The sequence below is a fragment of the Platichthys flesus genome, chromosome 17 (assembly GCF_949316205.1).
Source record: "Platichthys flesus chromosome 17, fPlaFle2.1, whole genome shotgun sequence".
In the NCBI taxonomy this organism is placed as follows: Eukaryota; Metazoa; Chordata; class Actinopteri; order Pleuronectiformes; family Pleuronectidae; genus Platichthys; species Platichthys flesus.
The window spans coordinates 20,903,908-20,925,705 of NC_084961.1; the positions used below are offsets into that span (position 1 = coordinate 20,903,908).

Here is a 21,798-nt window from a genome sequence, read left to right on the forward strand (position 1 = left end):
TATTTGCATTGAATAAAATGTTCATCATATTCTTTTACAATAAATCATGCCATCCTGTGGTTTCCACAAATACAGCCTGTGCAGGAAAACTGTGACACGAGGCTCAGTATATTTCAGAGAATACTGACATTATGAGTCTCAGCCTCTCAAATTGTATGTGAAATGAGTGTGACAAAGTAGAGTAAGCCTAGCTATAGAATCACTTCTATACAACAGTTCTCACCAGGAAAGTGATTAGAGCAGTGCCACAATAATCTCAGTTTCCATCTAAATGTGAGCTCAGTATAGGTGCTTCCTGTTTAAATGGCTTCACATATAGCTTTGTTATTCAAAGTTTTAAGTAGATAATAATAATAGATCACAAATGATGTATCTTTTGTGATCACAACATACAATACATATCTCACTGTATCCATGAAAAATTATAGATATATATTCCCATACCTCAGCCTCTGCTGGTAACAGTTTAAACATTCTGTTTTAATCTGTTTATTCTGAGTCTCCCAACATACTGAGGGAACAAAATCACTGAAGTACTAATAATAATAATAAGTCTAAAATATGAAAACGGATGATGAACAGTTTTAGCTTGGTTGCTGTAACTTTTTCCTCAGTTCACTGTAGACTGGCATTAAGAAAACTTGAGAATACCATTACATAAACTCAATGTTACTTTAACAACTGAGAAACAAGTTATTTCGGCAATGAATTGTGTTTTGGTTAAATGCATTTGAAACTTTTTAAAGGCAAAATAGTACATGGTTACAAATAGAATCTACATTCATTCTAATTGATACTAAATGTGAACACTCTATTAGTGAAGTGCATATACCCTAGACCCCATTTCCTTTCTTCTTACTATGAGAACATGGTCTTTATACGTGCAGCAAATAGACCATACTCACACCGCTGCCACTTTCCTCTGATATTACGCTCAGGTCCCCTGTGTATCAGATATCCATTGTCTTTTCAGAAACTGATTGGTTATCGATCTATGAAATTATAACAGTTTGTCATATTCCCTGTGTTATATGATTTATAAGCCTGAATCACAGCAGTACAACATTATTTTGTCCATAATAGCATTTGAGCTTCCATCTCTAAGTGTGATTTCAGAGGAAAATGGCAATCTTGTGGATATGGTATATTGAGTATTTGATACACTGATTCTAGTCACGTTGTCACCTGAGATGATGCATGTGTCATCAGGATAAACAAGTCTTAATTATAATGACCAGAGGGCTGACAGGAGTAGTTTTTCCTAGTAGACATCCATATTCCATCTATGTCTGACATGACATGACACAAGGGGCAGTGAGTGCTGAGTTCAGGGTTGTGTAGCCACAGCCTCTATAGGCTCCACCTGCGGTTCAGTGGGTGGGGTGGAGATGTCCTCCATCTGCTCTGAATCTGGTTCAGTCACAACTACAGCCACCTGCTGACACACAAAACAAAGGATGAAGTGTGAGAACATGGCTTCCAGAGAATACAAAAATCTGCATGCCGAAGTATCCTAGGGCAAGATGCTGAACCCCTGATAAATGTTGAATGCACTAATTGGAAGTCGTGTCAGTGTGTTGTGTTTGCTTTGAGAGAACACTGACGCTCAAATCCTACTCTAATAATAATAGCTAGATTTTATATCACACCCGAGGTCATTTACATGTTTCCATGGGGACAAAACACAAAAGATAATATTTTTTTTGTACAAAACAGGATAGAAATAAACCACACTTAAAGCAGGCTGGAGTGTTAACTGAGGCCAAATGTTACTGGTATTACTGGTGTTTCGGAAGTTTTTTGAAGCTGTCCAGAGAGCATTGATGATTTGTTGTTGTTGGGACATGGTTTTTGTGCAAACCACAGGCCTCCTTTCAGTCAAACTTGTTACAAACATGCCGCATGTGCTGGAGTGGACTCAATCCCCCAAGATGCAACAGGTTCCATTGATCTTTGAAAGTCAAGGAACTCAGTCTCCCAGAGGATGTAACAGGATGCTGCATGTCCTGGGGTCAGGGCAATATCACACAAAGGTGTCAAGAGCCACCAGGGTCAACTCCTATTGGTCACTCTGGTCCAAGACCTGTGAGGTCACCGGGGCCAATATAACGAGAGGTCTCCCCAAGATCTTTCTCTTTCTACAATCCTTCGAAGGCCAGCAGGCTGTCCAGCCTCTCTTCTCCTACATCGCTAAGGGGGGGGCCTGGCTGATCCAGCTTCTTTCTCTATCCAACCCACAACCGGAGGTCAGAGGTGCAGCTCCCCTGCCCACACTCTTCAAGGAAATCTCCTCGCCCTTCAAGCTCTACCGAACTCCTCGTAGCGACGCGATGTCCTGCAGGAAAACTTCAACCAGCACCTGAGCACACGGCTCGACAGAATCGCGAATGCAGAACTCTACGACCACAAAGCCAGGAGACGTCACAGAACTGCAAACTGAACAGCAACTTCTTTTCCTCTTTCCCTCGGACTGGTAACATAATCTGGGCTTAATAATTATACTACGCTAAGCAAGACTGTTTATTTGATCGGTGTGTGTTTATAAGTTTGATATATGCTGTGATGTTGTAGGTATAAGTTAAATGAAGGTTAATGGCAGTTAGGCTCGCCACAGGCTTTGTCCCTGACTATCATTATCTGATTAACATACACACAGACACGCATAGCATCTCACCTAGTTAAACCTTCCCCCCTCAGCCGTAAAGCGACGGCCATAAAGCAACCTCAGAAGAAGGGGGGGGGGGGCTCTTATCTGAGGGACCATTTTTAAAGCATGCTAATTTACATTCACACACACACTCACACACCTCCTAGTTAGTTAGTTTGATTGTTTAGTAACTTGTGTTTTTATACTTTATTATGTTCATAATAAATGTTCTTCTTTCACAAATATTCTGACATTAATATTGCATAAGTGAATCTTGCCAACCGTTACACTGCTAAGAACTCCATAACCTTCATTGTTCATTATATAATCTTTAATGGTAAAATATTGAGATTTCTAATTGAACTAGATCTAAATGAGACTGATCTTAATCAATAAATTGGCTATCTTTTCCCTTCTATGAAGAGTGGTGCCCCGCGAGAACTTTAACCAGTTAAAGTTATGATTTAATATTAATATTTTATATTTTATTTTGATAACCAAATTTATTGAGTGCCTAAAGGCACACCATTCTATGGTAACTCTTTTTACATACTATTGCACAACATTGTGATCACGTCGTGGCTGTGCGACGGAGGGCCGTTTAGACACCACAGTCGGGATGGCATGGTCGGTGCCCTGTGCACATAGCGATGTATTAGTCCCAGAGATTTAATGATTGCAAGGCAGTTTGGATTGAAGCCCTCCATGGCATTTTAATAGCTCGTAATTATTCCCCTCTTAGTTGGAAAGTAAATTATGACATTTTATATTTTGTATCTTATTTTGAAATGAAATGTTTAAAGAAGTGCGTACGTGCTCCGTATGTGCTTAACGTCAGTTAGGATGGAGCAGTCAAGGCAGTCGCACACAGTAGCTTGTAGCCAGCAAGAGGCTGTTTGAATGAATATAACATCCGTCTCCACTATGGAACAAAAAATTCCCTAGTTTTTTTTAAAGCACAGCAAGGGGGGTGAAAGGAGAAGGAAAGTAGACTGTTAGCTAAACTAAACACTCAGCATGGCGCTTTGTTGCAGCCAACATTAGCACAAAAGAATGCAACCTGCGCAAGTTATCAGATATCAGAGCTGATTGTAAAAGGTGGACGACTTTATTCATGTGGGGACTTTGTGAAACAGTGTCTGACTGTGGCTGCTGACACTGTGTGCCCTAACCAGGCACAGGCTTTCTCCCAAATCAGCTGTCCCGGAACACAGTTACACGCTGAATCGAGGATATGGCACAAAACATCCGCCAGCAAATCAGGGATGAAGAAACTGATTTTTTCTGCCTTTTCCATCCAAATTTCTCAACTTTTTTGAGTTGCAGGACAAGATCAGGACGTTTCAAGTAAGAAAGGAAGGTAGCATTAAAGTGCACACGTATAGGAAATGGATTTCCGACCTGGCTTTTTTGGTGGATGTGACAGAGCTGCTCAACGTTTTGTATCTCCAGCTCTAACGGAAGGACCAGATAATCAGTCAGCTGTTTGATAACGTCAAAGCCTTCAAGCTAAAACTACTACTGCTCAGCAGACATCTCTCAGCAGGTGACATGCCTCCTTATAACATTCAAATGACCACAAAAAGTCATAAAAATTTAAGTAATGTTTATGTATAATATTATTGTTGGGGCCTTTTTCATTTTCCATTAACACATCTTTAAATTATCTATTTAAACTATATATTTTATTATATTGCCATAGTTTAATATACTTCTGGCCATTTTCTTCTCCTCAGCTTTTGCATCCTTGGGTTTAGATGCCCAGTTTCTTACACGGTTCTCTTTTTTTGTTATCGACATTCAGGGAATTTGTCCCATTTCCCAAGTCTTAGCGAGATAGGCTTGGTGGAAGAGAATATATGGATATTCTCAGTAATCTTGTGCAGGAGTTTGACAGGCACATTGAAGATTTCAGAGACAATGCAACTGTTTTTGAAAAGCAAGTTCAGAGAAATTTCCTTACTGTCTTCTACAGATGTGTTCCATCAGACAGGTATGCAAAGATCCGCAAACAAGCAAAAGTAATGCTGTCCCTCTTTGGAAGTACCTACTTTTGTGAGCAGACTTTCAGTGTGATGAATCTAAATGTGAAAGCTGAGAAACTCACTGTCTGACTTTCACCTCCTTGACATCCTCACTCTGTCATTGAGAAAGTTGGATCCTAATATCGAAAGACTTTTGAAAAAGTCTTCATGTCTCCCACTGATATTGCAAGTTATTGCAAGTGATGACTGTACAAGGCTGTGAAGAATGTTATACAGAAGGTCTGTTATATAGAGGGAGTTTTGATGATGTGCTCCTTCAATGTTGCTCAATGTAAAGTTAATATCCAATATTGATTTGTAACATTCAATGGTGTCACTATAACATTTAACTTAGTATTTTTGTTACAATTGACAGAAGTGGACAACACAGTTGTTTTCAACTTAATTATCAAAAAGCACTTTAAGTTGCATGAAATTTGTCAGAAAGTTGTCTTTCCTTTTAAATATGTTAATGTTCCCAAAAAGATACATAAAGAAGTTTTATGTTTATGAGTGTTATGTTTGTAGACAATCATCTCTGCACATTAATTAAATTACTTTTAAGCAGAATAAAGAAAATTGGTTATTATTCTTTTGGAGTTTTAGTTTAGTTTCTGTAAAATATAATTTTAAATGTAATGTAATTTCAAATAACACCAACATATATTTTTGGCCCACAGCCCTCCATCAAGATAATTTTTTGGCTCTTCATAGGAAAGCATTTGGGAGCTCACGATCTCAAGGGGGATATCAGAGCCCTGTTATTTATCTGAACAACTGTCAATGTGTCAGTTACACAACTATAGACAAAACATATTTAAATGTGGATGACTGCCCCAGGCCCGCTAGGAACCGTTTTTTGGAGGTATAGCAAAAGTATTGTGAGGTATTTCCTGCTTTGACTTGGCCCAAGAAGAGCAGGCAGCAGATGTGAACACAACTGAAATGCTCTATCGTCATTCAGAGCACAAATCAGAGATATGTGATACCATACAAAAGTGTATTATGGAGGGGATGATGGTAGTCATGGCCACCCACAAAAATGTATTTCATTCATATTAAATGTTACCTGAGATGGTTCAGCTGCAGCAGCCTGAACAGCTGGAGCAAGTGGGGGGCGGGTCTGTGGATAGACAGGTCTCTGGCTGGAAGCCTGGGCGGGATGGACACACACACATTTTTACAGTATATAATTACATATATGTGCACATATAATGTAATGTAACTCAGTTGTTATTGAAGCGAAACAGGCGCTTCTCTTTCTGTTTATTTTCCTGAGTTGTTGGTTGATGAATATCCGCAGTTAAACTCCCTGACTCGAGTTTTTAAATATACGTATTGAACTCTTGACATTGGACTGTGGGAAACAACCACACACACAGACCTTTTCCTATTCTTAGTTTTTTTTTTGCTCAATTAATATGAAGTCAAATTTAACATGTTCTTAAGTGTTCATCTCTTCTCTGTTCAAAAATGTATGTTTTAATAAAACCCAGAAATGCCTCCATACTGCTCCTGTGGTGTGGTCCAAGTGTGCGTAAGCCCAAACATTAAAATTCGACTCGAAATGGGGACATTTACACCATGTTGTAAGCCCAAAAGTGTGATAGCGAAAGTAGCAATGCACCCTTCATGAAACCTTGGGCGAGGCCTTCTGTTTATTGTGTGCGGCCTGTGTTACTAAATTGAGAAGTTTCCCTTCCCTTCGAAGTCAAATATAACTTGATGAGGCTTAAGATATCAAGTTCACCTGTGTGGCACCAGCAGCGAGGACACTGAGTCCAAACAGCATAGCAGTGATACAGATCAACAGCTCCAACACCAGGAAGACCACCAGCGTCCCCAGGATCCCGTCAATCAACAGCTAAGTGTAGTCAGAAAACAGGAGAGTCTCAGGACATGTTTCTTATGAGTTTATGGCATTTTTGTCTTCTTCATGCACTGATTAAGACGTAACATCAACATGACCTATCTGACCAAAGTGTTACTTGTAACAGTAAGTAAGTCACTTACTTTACACTTTTGCTCGATCAGCCCGGTGCATTTCCTGAAACAATGTTGCTGCAGTAAATAGTAAAGACAAAGAAACATGGAGTGTGCTTTTTCACAACTTGTTGTGTCTACTATAAATTCATCTGGTTCATTTATGTGCAGTCATACATCAGTGATTTCTCTGTGTATACTACATAGCCAGTGTACACAAGCTACTATAGGTTTGCTCATTACCTCAACCAAAGACAAAAAACACACAGCCAATTTCCATGAAATGATGTGAAGGAGTGGAACTGTCCCAAGGGACCCTATTACATTTTAGGGTACATCCTGATCAGGGAACAGAACAAAGAATTTCTTTCACTTTCTTTTTTATTTAAATTTGTTTTAATTGAGTAATTGAGTAACTCATGGATCTTGATTTAAAAAAAAAAAACACTTAAAAGCTTCTTTAGGGGACTGATATTTATGAGTGTGTGCAATTTGGTGCAAATCCAAACCAAAATCTGGATCTAGTAAATAGAAATGTGGTTTCATAAGGGGACAGTTGGGCTTTGGTGGAGGTAAGCATTCTAATTGAGTGCCACTGGAGTTTTTATTATTCCTATTAATTTACAAAATGGGTGAAGAAGTGAAAAAAAATGTCCCTTATAGATCCCTTATATTTCCCCCCAAGACAGACTGTATTTCTAGAAATGGTACATCTGTTTAAAAACAAAAAGTTTAAGTCCAAATCATCCTGTGTAAATCATAATTTTATAAGTAGTATTAAATAAAAATTTACTGAAAATTGAATTATGAAAATCAGACGTTCCTTTTGAATTGTCTTTCAACAGAAAGATTTAAAAAAACAAACTTATGAAAATGGCCTGGACAAAAATGATGGTACACTTAACTTAATATTTTGTTGCACAAATTTCCTCCACATCCAGGGAGGTTGGTTACAGTCCTGTGGACCTTAAACTTCTAAATAATATGTACAACTGTAGTCAAATGAAAATCAAGCTGCTTGGAGATGGTCTTATAGCCTTCACCTTTAAAAAATTGTCTATACTATTATTTTATTCTCCTGAGACAACTCTCCTTAGCTTTCTGTGATCCATGTTCCGTGTGGTACACACCATGATATCAAACAGCAAGCTGACTACTTTTCAACCTTTAAATAGGCAGACACCTGCGATGCTAATTAGAGGACACGCCTTAGTTTAACATGTCCCTATGGTCAAATTATTTTGAATCTTTTCTAGGGATACCATCATTTTTGTCCAGGCCATTTTCATTAGTTTGTTTTTACAAAAGGAATGTCTGATTTTCAGTAAATTTTTATTTATTATTCCTTTTGTCAGTTTCAGGTTATTTCAGTGACCATTCAGGGTTTTTCTTTCTTTAACAATGGGTACCAACAATTTTGTCCAATTGTGTATATAGAGAGCTTTTCTAGTCCACACACAGACTTTTTCTATGGCACAGCCATGTTCAAATCTGGGGCCATATATCATATCACTAGGAGTCAACCTGTCATCAAGAGTTGACAGAAAAGAGGTTTACACTTAGCGTTCTCTAGTCACCAGCTTATTGAGAGTACATTCAACATTTGGAATAGGTTTTAATGGTGGTTGATGAAACCTTTAAGACTTAACTGGTGAATGCACTCCAAGGCCGAGCTACTTTACATGATCAAAGATGACTGTACGCTTAGCTCCAATGATATCACTTACTATATTACATAAATGTCTCTGAATAAGGTTTCAGTGTATTTGCTATTTGCTCATTCACCACAAAATCAACCTGAATAACATTGTCAGAATATGGTCTTATAACAGCAGCTTGTTTGCAACCAAACTCAGCCAAAGACTGCTGTCCTAAGTGATCAGATTACAAGGGGACTGCATTAAGTTTGTCTTGTTGCACCTGGCATTAAATTGTGTCCTGTTTGTGTCTCCACATGTGATTAGATCTCACTTCCCCACTCTATATGCAAGCAATAAAGTACGTTATTTGTGTTTGCACAGACCAAATTATGTTTTCACCCAGTATACATATGTGTCCAACGATAATGTTTGTGTGTGTATTTCAGAACAAGTGAGAAAGAAAGACAAAGAGAGTGAGGAAAGTCAGTGTCAACATGGCCAGTTAGGAGCTATGTTTAGCTTGGAGGTTTTGAATATGACCCCCAATGATTTTATTTTTGTAACATTGCAATTCCACTTGTTATTGAAATTGTATAGTCCCTTACATTGGTCAAATTTCCAATAATGCCCCCCCTTTTTTCAAAATTTCAGTCAGGCTCATTTTTGTTTTTGAAATCAGTTTTTGAATTCACACAATAATAATAATCAGCAATATTAGACAAAATAATGGACTGCACTTTTAAAATTATAATAAGCGGAGTTGACACATTAAAGTACAACATATGACACTATCAACTAATCGTGATCATTTAGTTATTTGTGTATATGAAATAAATGTTTATAACAAATGAGTAACAGTAGTTTTCACAGTGACATATGACATTCATTGTTTGATTAAAACTAACCGACATAGAGAAAAGTGTTTTATGTATTTAGGGATACATTTCTGTCCTGCAAACATTGTTTCAGTCTTGCACCAGGCAAGACTTATATTTTCTAAAACAAGCACAGTTTTAAAGACATTACCACGGCATGTAGCTCCAGTCTGCGACAGTGTTCACAGTGGTAAGAGTCCTGGCGGTAGGGGAGGTGTTTGGACATCAGACCCAGTGCAGCAGTGGCAAATGCGGCACTGATGAGATGCAGCACGAGCGTGCATTTGACCTGCAAATTAAGAAAACAGTGCACACATACAATAATGTTTGTTATTTTCGTTTTGGTAACATATATTAAATACTGTCTTGTATTTATTACTACCACAGTACAAACACCACATCCTTTAATTTTTCTCTCACTCTCTCACTCTGTCACTCACTCACTCTCATTCACAGCTATCTAGTGAGGATACTCATTGGCATAACGCAGTCCTTGGCCCCTTACCCTAACCATCCAAACTAAATGCCTATCCCTTGACCTAAATCAAGCAGAGTTAGAGACACTACCTATATATATGTAGTACAGGGTCCCTCAAGGTTCCGTCCTGCGTCCCCTCCTCTTCTCTCTGTACACCAACTCTCTCAGCTCTGTCATTCACTCACATGGCTTTTCCTACCATAACTATGCTGATGACACCCAACTAATCCTGTCTTTTCCCCGATCTGAAACACAGGTATTAGCACGAATCTCTGCCTGTCTGACCGACATCTCTCAGTGGATGTCTGTACACCACCTGAAAATTAACCTTGACAAGACTGAACTACTTTTCCTCCCAGGGAAAGACTCTCCCACTACTGACCTGACTACTAACTTTGACAACTCTGTGTTAACCCCCACTCAGACTGCTAGGAACCTGGGGTTGACACTCAAAAGCCAACTCTCCCTTACTGCCAACATTACTGTAACAACTCGTTCCTGTAGATTCATGCTGTAAAACATCAGGAGAATACACCCCCTTCTCACTCAGAAGGCGATGCAGGTTCTGGTCCAGGCCCTAGTCATCTCAAGCCTAGACTATTGTAACTCTCTCCTTGCAGGTCTACCTGCTAGTGCCATACGACCTCTGCAGCTCATTCAGAATGCAGCAGCTCAACTGTTTTTAACCTAAATTCAATCACACTACTCTGCTACCCTTCACTGGTTACCAGTGGCTGCCCGCATCTGTTTCAAAACATTAGTACTTGCGTACCGTGCTGTGAATGGATCAGGTCCAGTCTACATCCAGAACATGGTCAAACATAACCCCCCATACCGTTCACTCATCTCGGTGTCTGACAATCAGCTTATTGTTTCCTCACTGCGAGCTAAACACTCATCAAAATCACTACTGTTTGCTGTCCTGGCTCCTAAATGGTGGAATAAGCTTCACATCGACATCCTGTCATCAGAAAGTTTACACATCTTCCGCCACAAACTAAAAACATAGCTCTTCCGCCTATACCTTGAATAACATTTTGAAACTAACAATTGAGTAGTACTTAGATGGCACTTACTTATAGCACTTTGTAGTTTATCTTTTATTTTGAAGAAATTGTACTTTCTTGATTCTTGTGGTTCTGGGTTTGTACCCTCATTGTTGAATGCACTTATGTAAGTCGCCTTGGATAAAAGCGTCAGCTAAATGAAATGTAATGTAATGAAAATATATATATATATATATATTTAGTTATGAAATGAGAGGTCACTAGGACAGGCTAGGGTGGGGTTGTGCAATATATCTAAGAACAACAAAAGAAGGTTAAAAAAAGGTGAGGATGTATTCTTCTTATAAACAGGCAACTCAGGTAATTCTCTTTCAAAATGAAAGTCAACTAACAAACGAAAAACATCCCAGAGGAGATAAAGATTCTTTCAACTGCACAGAATTTGCACACAATATATATATATGTCAGGATATTTCTGTTAATTGCCCTCCCCCAACAATTTGATGACCAGAGTGACACACAGAGCTGCAGCCCTATCCGCTGGTACTACCACTTCATCACAGTGTAACTCAAAGCCTCAGTGCTGAAGGGTGATCGGCTCATCTGTATCATTATAGAGTACTTGAAAAGGTCCAGACTGTATCACAAAGCTCTGCTTCTGTAGAACCCAGACTTACCCAGAATAGAGTAGGTCTCCTCCCACTATGGACCAACACAGAACCAGACAGGGTCACCTAGAGGGGTTACAGTACAACACCCTTAAATACAGAATATGGAAGAAATGTAAGTGTCTATAGTCAAGTCGATCATCATGCAGTTCTGAGAAAAATAAGAAAGGCAGATGTAAACTGAGGTGGGATATACCTATGCATTGATTAACACTACCCACAGTTTCCCTGCCTCTAAAGCAGGGTTCTTAAACGTTTTTCCGGCAGGGGTCCACCAAACTGGTGGAGAGATGGCGCAGGGACCCCATACTATATATATTGTATAAAATTGTGTTTTATTTTAAACTGTGCCTAGTGCCATGTATAAACATAGTTACCCTGTTATTGTGCATTCAATACTAAGCTATTCAAATATAACACAAGTTCATATATTCATGTTTTTAATTTAAACATGTGCTAGGTACAGGGTGGCCATGCCACTGCCATTTAACATACATCTTGCATACAACACTGAGCTATTAAAGTAATTCACGGAATCATTTTTTTATTTTAAATATGCATGTAGAAGAGACAGTGAATCCTCAAGCCATCTGTGGATGGCACACATACTCCAACATTAGTGAGATGTCGGACCCTTATATGGGTGGCACACAACTTATCTAACCATGGACGGATGGAGGTTGTCAGGCAGAGGGTCAAATCAGCCTCTCAATATGTTGGATTCATGTTAATGTGCATTTAAAGACATTTATATTTGTGGGAAAAAATTGTGTTAGAAAATAAATCAGATTATAAAAATTAAAAAAAATGATCTACTCAACCAAACATTTGGCAAGCCCCCTGCAGTAAATCCACGGACCCCCTAGGGGTCGCAGACCCCCTGTTGAAGACCTCTGCTCTAAAGCCATTCAAAGACATGAACTCCAGAGGATGTCCACACAATTAGGTAGCACAACGTAGCAGGACATCCTCTGGTCGAACAACAAAGAAACCTTCGTAGCATTTAGATAAGGTGTGGTGCAGCATGCAGAGGCAAGACTAAGGGATGAATTTCGCTGTGGAGTATATTTTTTACAGCCGATTGACACCGGTGTCTGCCTTAATCACCAAAAGTTCTCTTGACATCTTCGTAAATATTTTCTATGTATATGGGACTGCTATTTCACCACTACAAAAAAACTGGTTTAGTCCTTGCAGCATGCAATTGAAGGGAGTGACTGATTGCTGGAGAAGTGATTTTCAATATGTCAGGTAGGTCAGGGAATAAGAAAAGAAAAGAAAAAGGAAAGAGAAAGAAAGCAAACGGAGGGCAAATGACTGTTGACTTATTTATTTTCACACAAAGGTGAGAGGTGATAGTAAAATAAGAATGTGGACTTGAACCAGAACGACATGTCCATTTATTTTTCCACACATAGTCAGATCTCGCTCAAAAACGACAACCACTTTGCAATAAAGGTCTCATACAGATACACTGCTTATTACACAAATTCACTGAACAACCTTTCAAAATAAGGCAACTAAATATTATAGCTGACATTCACACAGGGTGATGATCTACCTGTTCTACAGCGGAGCTGTGTTTATACAGGGAGCTTTTTATCAATGTAAGTTTAGAAATGTAAGATGCTATTTTTTAAGATTTGTTTTATACTTTAGGGAACAGTGTTAATTTTGGCAGCTATTTTTGATTTAGTCTTAGTCTTAGTCTTTTGACGAATATGCAAATTAGTTTTAGTCACATTTAGTTATTTTTATCCACATGCTTATGCGTTTTCACGGGCCCGTAGCGCAAGAGCCCTTCCGGGTCACTTACGTGCTTATGTATCCCTTCTGAGTTCTTTTGCTTTCACTGTGTCTCTCTGAGCGAGTACGCGGGGCGGGGGGGCGGAGCTACGGACCGGTGCTCTATCTGGGAGCGCACAGGCACACACAAAGACACACAGACTCGCCCGCTCCTGATACTTCATGACGGCCTGATACGATGATGTTTTTAAAATGATTGTGACTACCACCAACATTTTCGTCTCTTCTCGTCTCGTCAACGAAAGTTAAAATAGATTTAGTCATAGTTTTTATTTTCAAAGATCCGTTTTCGTTACGTCTTCGTCATGGAAAAAGGGTCGTTAACGAATATTTTTCGTTATAGTTTTCGTCAACGAAATTAATACTGTTAGGGAATTACTATAATAAATGTTAAATATTTTGGCAATTGAAATGTGGCAAGATTTCATATTGTGCTAAATTAAGCTTATCAGATTATTATTACTTATAATTATTTGGTATCTACTGTTAATTAGTGGCAACCCTTATGAACACAACAGATTCCTTTGTATAGTTGCAACTGTTATTTGCAGAATTATTTTTCTTTAAATACATTAGGGACATCATGAATTTCACATATGGAGCTCCTTCAGAGAATTTTCAGAGATTCTAAAGGGTTCAGTAGATATCCGAAAGCAGCTTAACTGACCTGTATGACAACAATCAGGAAAAGGGCCACATCCCCTGTAAAGTGGACCTCATGGATCTGGAGCACAGAGGCACTGAGACAAAGAATCAAAGCCCCAATAACAATCTGGATCGCCTGAGTGGGGGAAAAGTGGAGGAAGACAGCGCATTTAGCCTTATCAGAACAGAACAGAACAGAAAAGGCTTTTTGTTTGACAAATGCATATGAGAGATAATAATCACTGACTGACAGCATATTTTGTATCTGGTCTGGAATGAATCTGTACTATATGCTTGCTCGTTGTGGTAACTATTAGGTTTCTCAATAATATTGTAAGTCTTGACCTTACGATGTAGATACTATTAATTAAAAATGAATTGAACTGAATTGATTTTTAATTGAATTGAATGCTCACGCCCAGAGTCTTGGGCTCCATCTTGAGGTGGGACTGCAGTTGGCCTGGGGAGAGGGTCCCCACTGCAGGTATTGGGTCTTTATCATTAAGAGCCATCCTGCTGAAGAAAGACAAATGACAGCTTTAACAGAACAGTAGATACAGATGTATTGAGTCCAAGAGAAAGTAATGGGTAGGATGGGTAAAATGTTACTACGGTGATATGATTGACCTCAGAGACTGGTCTGTCTAATGATGTGCCTTGGTTTAACATAATTCGACTGATGTGCTGGCAGGAACCTGCTAATGAGGAAGCAATACCTTGATTACTAACACAAGGGAGGGACGGCTACTAACTGAAAGATGTACACACGGTATATGCTCCAAGAGGAAAGAAACATCTTAATAGTGTCTCTTTATCTTTAGGAGTACTCACAAGCCAGGGTTTACTGGGAGCAAATACCTGCTTTGTGTTGTGGTATGCTCTGCACAATTATCTTGTATAGATATAATGTGTAATATACAATAAACATAATATATAGTGGCATATACAGTAGTGTGTGAGTATGGTCAAAAATGATTTAACACATGTGTGTCCTTGTCTGCATGTACAGAGAGAGTGGCTCTACAGCGCCACTAGAGGGAGAAAATCCACAGGGTTACTTTGACACAGAAGCCTTGTGACTTAAAATTGATATGGTCTTCAAATGGTGCATAAACACAACAGGAACTGTCAAGCACAAATAAACACAAATAGACAAAAACAAATAAATACACAAATTAATGATAAAGTATTTAAATGGTATGTAGATAATTCAGGATCCATACTCTGACTGATGTTTCAACTTCGAGTACTGTGAGATGCATGTTTAGGCACAGAAATAGAATTTCTTAACTTTGGGTTGAACACTACAGCAACCTATAGGCAAAGCAATTCGTAAGCGACTCTACTTTCGATCAATCAATCAATCACACTGTATTTGTAGGCCATATTCACAAATCACAATTTGTCTCAGAGCTTTAACAGGGTGTGACATCCTCTTCCCTACACAGACTTAATGTCTTCAATGCTGAATGCAAATAATGATGATGTTAATATCTTTTATTTAGTCATTTTGGATCTTTTCACTGATACGACTTTCAGTCAAAACGTCGACGTTGCTTGGACACACACACTCTAACCATAAGCCTCAATGTGCTAGCATGTTCTGACAACACCAAGGAGGTTCGTACCTCAATTTTTGCCTCATTTTACCCTAATGTTAGATTAATTTTTTTAATGTCAAAGTATTGGTTGGAGATATATGTTATGGGTCCCAAAATTGATACCACAGCAACAAAGTATATCTGTAGAATACAGCATGAATGCAGCAGCAGTAACGACACGGAGCATTCAGTTCCACATCCAGACTGCATCTTATTCAAATTAAACACAATTTCAAGTACAAGCATTTCTTTGAGTGTAACTGCATTTTAAGTGCATAAAACATACAATCAATTATTATGGTGTCTCTTTCCTCCAAACATCTTAATATACATCATCACTCATAAAGAAATATAAACATTTACAATATAGACCTATTGAACATGAGCTTATAACTGGTCTTTATAAGGCACAATAACAATACATGAATTACAGAGTCTATGTGTGTCGGAGCTGAACTACACACTGTAAAGTAAACAATATACTATCGCGACCCGCCTGCAAGACGACGTGCAGGTAAAATAAACACCTATACAGGCGAATGTAAAGTTTTACCAGTCAACATGTCTCAATGACACCCGTGGTGATCAAGCGAGGCTTTAGGAGCTAACGTAGGTGACTCTCACCCACTACTACCCTGTAGAATACAGGATGGAAGCAGCAGCAGGAACGACACGGAGCATTCAGTTCCTCATCCAGACTGCGTCTGACAGTACGGGGTGCAATTGCTCCCGTGCCAAACGTTCCACCTGAGTGCTGCTGTCATTTACAGATTTCTCTAATGAAACTACTTAAATTACTGTCAGAGTAATTAAATACAATATTTTTGGCCATACCACATAGAGAAGGGGGCTTCTCTATGCTGCATGCAGGTGATGTGGAAATGTCGCATCTAGGCCTATCTTTGTGAAGAAAGCCTGCAGACTGACTCCCAGCAGTGACAGGCAAACAGTCATGAGTCAGCAAAACCAAGGACCTCTGCTTCTCTAGCAGCCCAAATGCATGTATGAACAGAACGACCTCTGTAGGCTACAGCAGCGGTCATAGCACAAGTATTTCTGTGAACTCAGAGCAGAAACACAGAGTTGACATCCAGTCATTCATGGAGTTTAGAATGAGCATACATGATCTCCGATGAGTGCGCAGCGAACCTGGCACTGCTCCAGGAGCCGACGCGACATAACAAATTAATCTGAAATGTCCAGGTGTCCCACGTTGATTTATTGGATATACATGATCAATACCCGAAGTAATGTTTCGATATACACACAAACATTAACGCAAAATGAACACAGACGCTTGTTTTCAAGGACACTCCGTCCCGTCTCAGACGACCTGTCCTTGTTTGTCCTGCGTGAGGAAATGCGGTGAACAGAGCCTCTTACCTCAGCTGTGTTGTAGCAGCTCGACGAACCTCCTCGTGATGATACACCGCAGAATGTGCTCAGTGTGGCTCCTCTGGAGGCTGCAGAAGGGTGTGTTCAAGAGCTGGATGTCACTGCAGCAAAGTGATGCTGCCACTTTTTTATAGACTTCGCAGTCTGATGCATTCTTAAAGACCCCCTCCGAGCGCCCCCCCCCCCCCCCCCCCCCGAAAAAAAAGAAGCAATGCACACATTTCTGCACAACACAGTATAAGTTACAAATGCCCAACAAAATGAAAAATAAAAGTGAATGCAATACGCTTCTGTATTCTTCTGTTTTTTTTTTTATCTTGCCATTGAAATAGGCCATCACTTCACTTCATGACTTTAATGCTGTATCTAGACCCATGTTAGAATATCAAATTTAATCAAAAGGCTGTTATGTGGGGTGGAACTTCTAGCTCTAGGTCCAACCCTCCTCCTTTGATGTGCGGCAGGATGATGTGCTGTGGGACGATGTGCGCCACAGGATGTTGATGTGCACCGCAGGATGATGTGCGCCACAGGACTATGTGGGCCGATGTGCGCCCCAGAATGATGTGCGCTGCAGGATGATGTACGCTGCAGGATGATGTGCACCAGGATGATGCCGCAGGATGATGTACGCCGCACCAGTGATGATGATATGTGCTGCAGGATGATGTGCGCTGCAGGATGATGATGTGCGCCACAGGATGATGTCTGCCGCAAGAGGATGTCTGCCGCAAGATGATGTGCGCTGCACGATGATGTACGGTGATGATGTGCACCGCAGGATGATGTGCGTGGCATGATGATGTGGGGTGATGATGTGCGCTGCAGGATGATGTGCGCTGCAGGACCATGTGCGCCGCAGGATGATGTGCGTGCACCGAAGGATGAAGTGCGCCACAGGATGATGTTCCCCGCATGATGAGGTGCGCAGCAGGATGAAGTGCGCCCCCCAGGATGGTGTGTGCAGCAGGATGATGTGTGCTGCAGGATGATGTGCGCCGATGATATGCGCTGTGTGGTGTGTGCTGCACGATGATGTGCGGTAATGTGCGTGATGATGTGCTACGTACGATGATGTGCGCCGCAGGGCGATGTGAGCCGCAGGAAGATGTGCGCTGCAGGAGGATGTGCCCTGCAGGAGGAAGTGCGCCGCAGGAGGATGTGCGCCCCAGGATGATGTGCGCTGCAGGATGATGTGCGCCAATGATATGCGCCATGTGGTGTGTGCTGCAGGATGATGTGCAGTGATGTGCGGTGATGATGTGCACCATGCCATGATGTGCGCTGCAGGAGGAAGTGCGCCACAGGATGATGTGCGCTGCAAGACGATGTGCGCTGCAGGACATCATCGTGCTGCGCATCCTGCGGCGCACATCATCCTGCAGCGCACATCATAGTATGGAGAACATCATCCTGCTGCGCACATCATCACTGCACATCATCTTGCTGCCACATCATCCTGCAGCGCACAGCATCCTGCAGCGTACATCAACGCACATCATCGTGCGCATCCTGCTGCTCACATCATCCTGTGGCGCACTTCATCCTGCAGCGCACCTCATCCTGCGGCGCACATCATCGTGTGGCACACATCATCCTGCAGCGCACATCATCCTGCGGAGCACATCATCATGCGGAGCACATCATCATGCGACAGACATCATCCTGCAGCGCACATCACCGCACATCATCCTGCAGCGCATATCATCACTGCACATCATTGTGCTGCCACATCATCGTGCGCATCCTGCGGAGCACATCATAGTATGGAGAACATCATCCTGCTGCGCACATCATCACTGCACATCATCGTGCTGCCACATCATCCTGCAGCACACAGCATCCTGCAGCGTACATCAACGCACATCATCGTGCGCATCCTGCTGCTCACATCATCCTGTGGCGCACTTCATCCTGCAGCGCACCTCATCCTGCGGCGCACATCATCGTGTGGCACACATCATCCTGCAGCGCACATCATCCTGCGGAGCACATCATCATGCGGAGCACATCATCATGCGACAGACATCTTCCTGCAGCGCACATCACCGCGCATCATCCTGCAGCGCACATCATCACTGCACATCATTGTGCTGCCACATCATCGTGCGCATCCTGCGGAGCACATCATCCTGCCGCGCACATCATCTTGTGGCGCACTTCATCCTGATGCGCACATCATCACCGCACATCATCGCTCAGCGCACATCATCATGCGACAGACATAATCCTGCGGCGCACATCATCACCGCACATCATCCTGCCTGCACGTCATCGTGCGGCGCCCATCATCTTGAGGCGCACATCATAGAGTCGCAAGATAGCCAGAGTATCTCTTTTGAATCATTTTGCCGGTCCAAAGACCGGATAAATGAGGAGGGCTGGACGTAGAGCTAGCAGTTCCACCCCAACATTTAACAATACAGGACAAGCTCTCGATACAGCATTAAAGTCACAAAGTTATTTAGAGAAGTGAAGCCTACTTCAATAGCAATATAAAAAAAAAGAATCAACAGAAGAATACGGAAGCTTATTGCATTCACTTTTATGTTTTATTTCTTTAAGCATTTATCTCGGAATTTCCACGAAAATTATCTCAGAAAAACTTAATTATTTTTTCATATTTAGTTCTAAACGTATTTAGGGTGATTTTTTCTCACTTTCTGTACGTCCTATAGCGACCATTACAATTATGCAAATTAGGCGATGGCGTCATTTAGCGACATCTAGCAACTTTTAGGACAGCCAATAGCTACTTTCCCTGATGAGGAGGTGGCAACACTGTGCAGGACTCCTGCGTTAAGGCGGAAGGGCTCACGGCAGCACCCGCTGGTCGCTGAGGACAGTAACTGCAGAACGATACGTGCTTTCACGTCAGATTCCAAAACACCAGAAAGTTGGTAACACAGTGTGTGTGTGTCTCATAGGGTGTGTCTGAGAGAGTGAGCAGAGCGGGGGGCGGAGCCCCGGCGCCTGATTGTGTGTGCTGTCCGCGACACACACAACACTGTTCAGGAAGCCACTGCAGAGGGGCGGCTCTTCAGATCCGCGGGTTGCAGACCTCTGTCTCCGGCGAAAGAGCAATTTATTTACTGCTCCGCTGTTGAAGAGATGCGGACGTTTAAACATTCGGCGCGCCACACAGTTTGATAATCACTGCTCTATACAGTGGATCCCCCCCCCCCTTCCGTTCTATTTTGGAGACCCAGAGGTGAACTGTCCCCCGCGCCCCATCCCCCTTCTCACACAGCATCAAGCAGGGGCGCTGCAGTTGCAGGGGGCGCCAATTTGCCAATTCAACACACCGTGATATGATAGATAATAGAAATCCGCTTAGCAGGCCAGATTACTTTTTTTTTTTTTTTTTTTAAATGCTCGTGCCGCCCCCCACGTGACATGAGAAACCGCCACTGACTGCAGCTTCCAGCAACCTGACCTTTGCATAACGCTAAATTTTAAAAACAAGTAGAACCGCCCCCCCCTCCAAAATAAAAATCCAGATTCTATGAAAATGCTGCTAATTATTTTACTTAAATACTAAGTTTATACACAAAATAAATAAATAAACATTATGCTATATACCCTGTACTTGCCATTTACTTATTCTGCCAACTGGCAAAGAGTGCTATCTTATTTCTGATAATTTTTTACATATAATTAATGCCTCAAGGGGTTTTAAGAACTGTAATACCTTGGCATCAGGACGGAAAGGGCCGGCCTTGGCAATGTTGGAGTCCTAGGCCAGATTTCAGATTGGTTACATTCATTAGTTAATAAAACCACTTAACAAAAAAATTATTTAAAAGATGAAATACTGGATTTGTGTAAAATGCACATCAGATTCCACTTGATTTTTGCATTTTAATGCAATAATAACAGTGTTTGACATCGTGAAATGTAAAACGTGAGGAAATGCTATACATTATTTATTTCACATGCATTCAAATAGCCAGTCAAATAATCATGTATCCCCAAGAACTTTGGGACTGTGTACAGATGAAAACACAGGCAGACAAAAAGCTATAAAAAATTATATAAAAGAGTCTGAAATCTGCTGTACTGACAGCTAGCTAGCTATTTATGTCGACAAAAATAAACATTAATGATGTGCAATTCTCGTGTGAGAAGCCGTAAACAGGAAGCACATTTCTCTACGCCAGTTCGGGGGTAAATTATAACGTTTTTTACAGGTGACTGACCTACTGAAGCCTATAGATGCCACCTCCACAGAATAGATTGTGGGCTTGTGTGTGTGTTTAGACACAACTGACAAATGTGTGGAATAAGTACATAATTAAAGATGTGGAAATTTCATCATGTGGGGGCCCGATTCGCTTGCGGCCGCTGATTGCAAACCCGAAAAACACAAGCTACAACCACTGGGGGCTTTGCATGTGTTCCCTGTTTTGTCTTTGCATGCTGCCTGGCAAATCAAGGGAACATCCAAAGAATAGAGCCATTTTTGCAAAATACTTATTTTACATAGCAAATTAAAAGTTACACTTCACATTGTCTAAGTATATTTTCCTGGTCATTTGACTCAGGCATAAAACAAGTATCCGCAGGCTGCTCCCATCACAATTTCGTAGGAAATGTTACTAAAAGTAATTCGTATAAATTCCACTAAATTGTGAGTCAGGAGACTGGGGACACGTGACCTATGCGCTTCTCTCTCTTCGTGAAAACAAAAAACATGGCGGACATTCATCTAACCCTAACTCAATATGAAAAATACATATGAAGTCTGCACTACGGTGATTCACCAGAGTGACAGCCGCAGGAATAAGTTGTTCCTGAACCTGCTGGTCCGGGAACGGAGGACCCTGTAGCGCCTCCCAGAGGGGAGGAGGGCAAACAGTCTCGGACTGGGTTGTTAATGAACAAAGCTGTCTCTAACTTGATCCAGAGTGAAACATATGATTAAGTATAAAGCAAACCTACATATTGACTAGCCATTAAATACCACTTAAAACAGATTTGACAGATTTGATCCAGCTTGGACCACAACTACACCTGAGATGGCCTGTGT

The 21,798-nt window shown here is 41.1% G+C and overlaps 1 protein-coding gene across 4 annotated transcripts; it reads right to left on the reverse strand.

Annotated features, from left to right (window-relative positions):
* Positions 1–473: 473 nt before the first annotated feature.
* si:dkey-81h8.1 (uncharacterized protein LOC100034657 homolog) lies at positions 474–16,904 on the reverse strand. Of its 4 annotated transcripts, none has more exons than XM_062410628.1 (9): positions 16,758–16,904; positions 14,190–14,286; positions 13,796–13,909; positions 11,332–11,388; positions 9,321–9,458; positions 6,685–6,732; positions 6,422–6,535; positions 5,741–5,824; positions 474–1,438 (listed from the first exon to the last, which is right to left on the reverse strand). In XM_062410628.1, the coding sequence occupies exons 2-9, from the start codon at positions 14,283–14,285 to the stop codon at positions 1,328–1,330; spliced, it is 762 nt and encodes a 253-aa protein (XP_062266612.1). In that variant the 5' UTR covers position 14,286; positions 16,758–16,904; the 3' UTR covers positions 474–1,327. The 4 variants fall into 4 exon arrangements, with proteins under 4 accessions (XP_062266612.1, XP_062266614.1, XP_062266611.1 ...); XM_062410630.1 differs by having other exon boundaries at positions 474–1,435; positions 14,190–14,289; XM_062410627.1 differs by having other exon boundaries at positions 14,190–14,289.
* Between the last annotated feature and the right edge of the window lie 4,894 nt (positions 16,905–21,798).

Bases quoted from the DNA above. Each gene is read 5' to 3' on its own strand.
- si:dkey-81h8.1 (XM_062410628.1), bottom strand. From the start codon at position 14,285: ATGGCTCTTAATGATAAAGACCCAATACCTGCAGTGGGGACCCTCTCC. The intron at 6,733-9,320 runs GTAATGTCTTTA...TATTTACTGCAG, and splicing joins GACTGGAGCTACATGCCGTG to CAACATTGTTTCAGGAAATG. The intron at 6,536-6,684 runs GTAAGTGACTTA...GACTACACTTAG, and splicing joins TGATCGAGCAAAAGTGTAAA to CTGTTGATTGACGGGATCCT.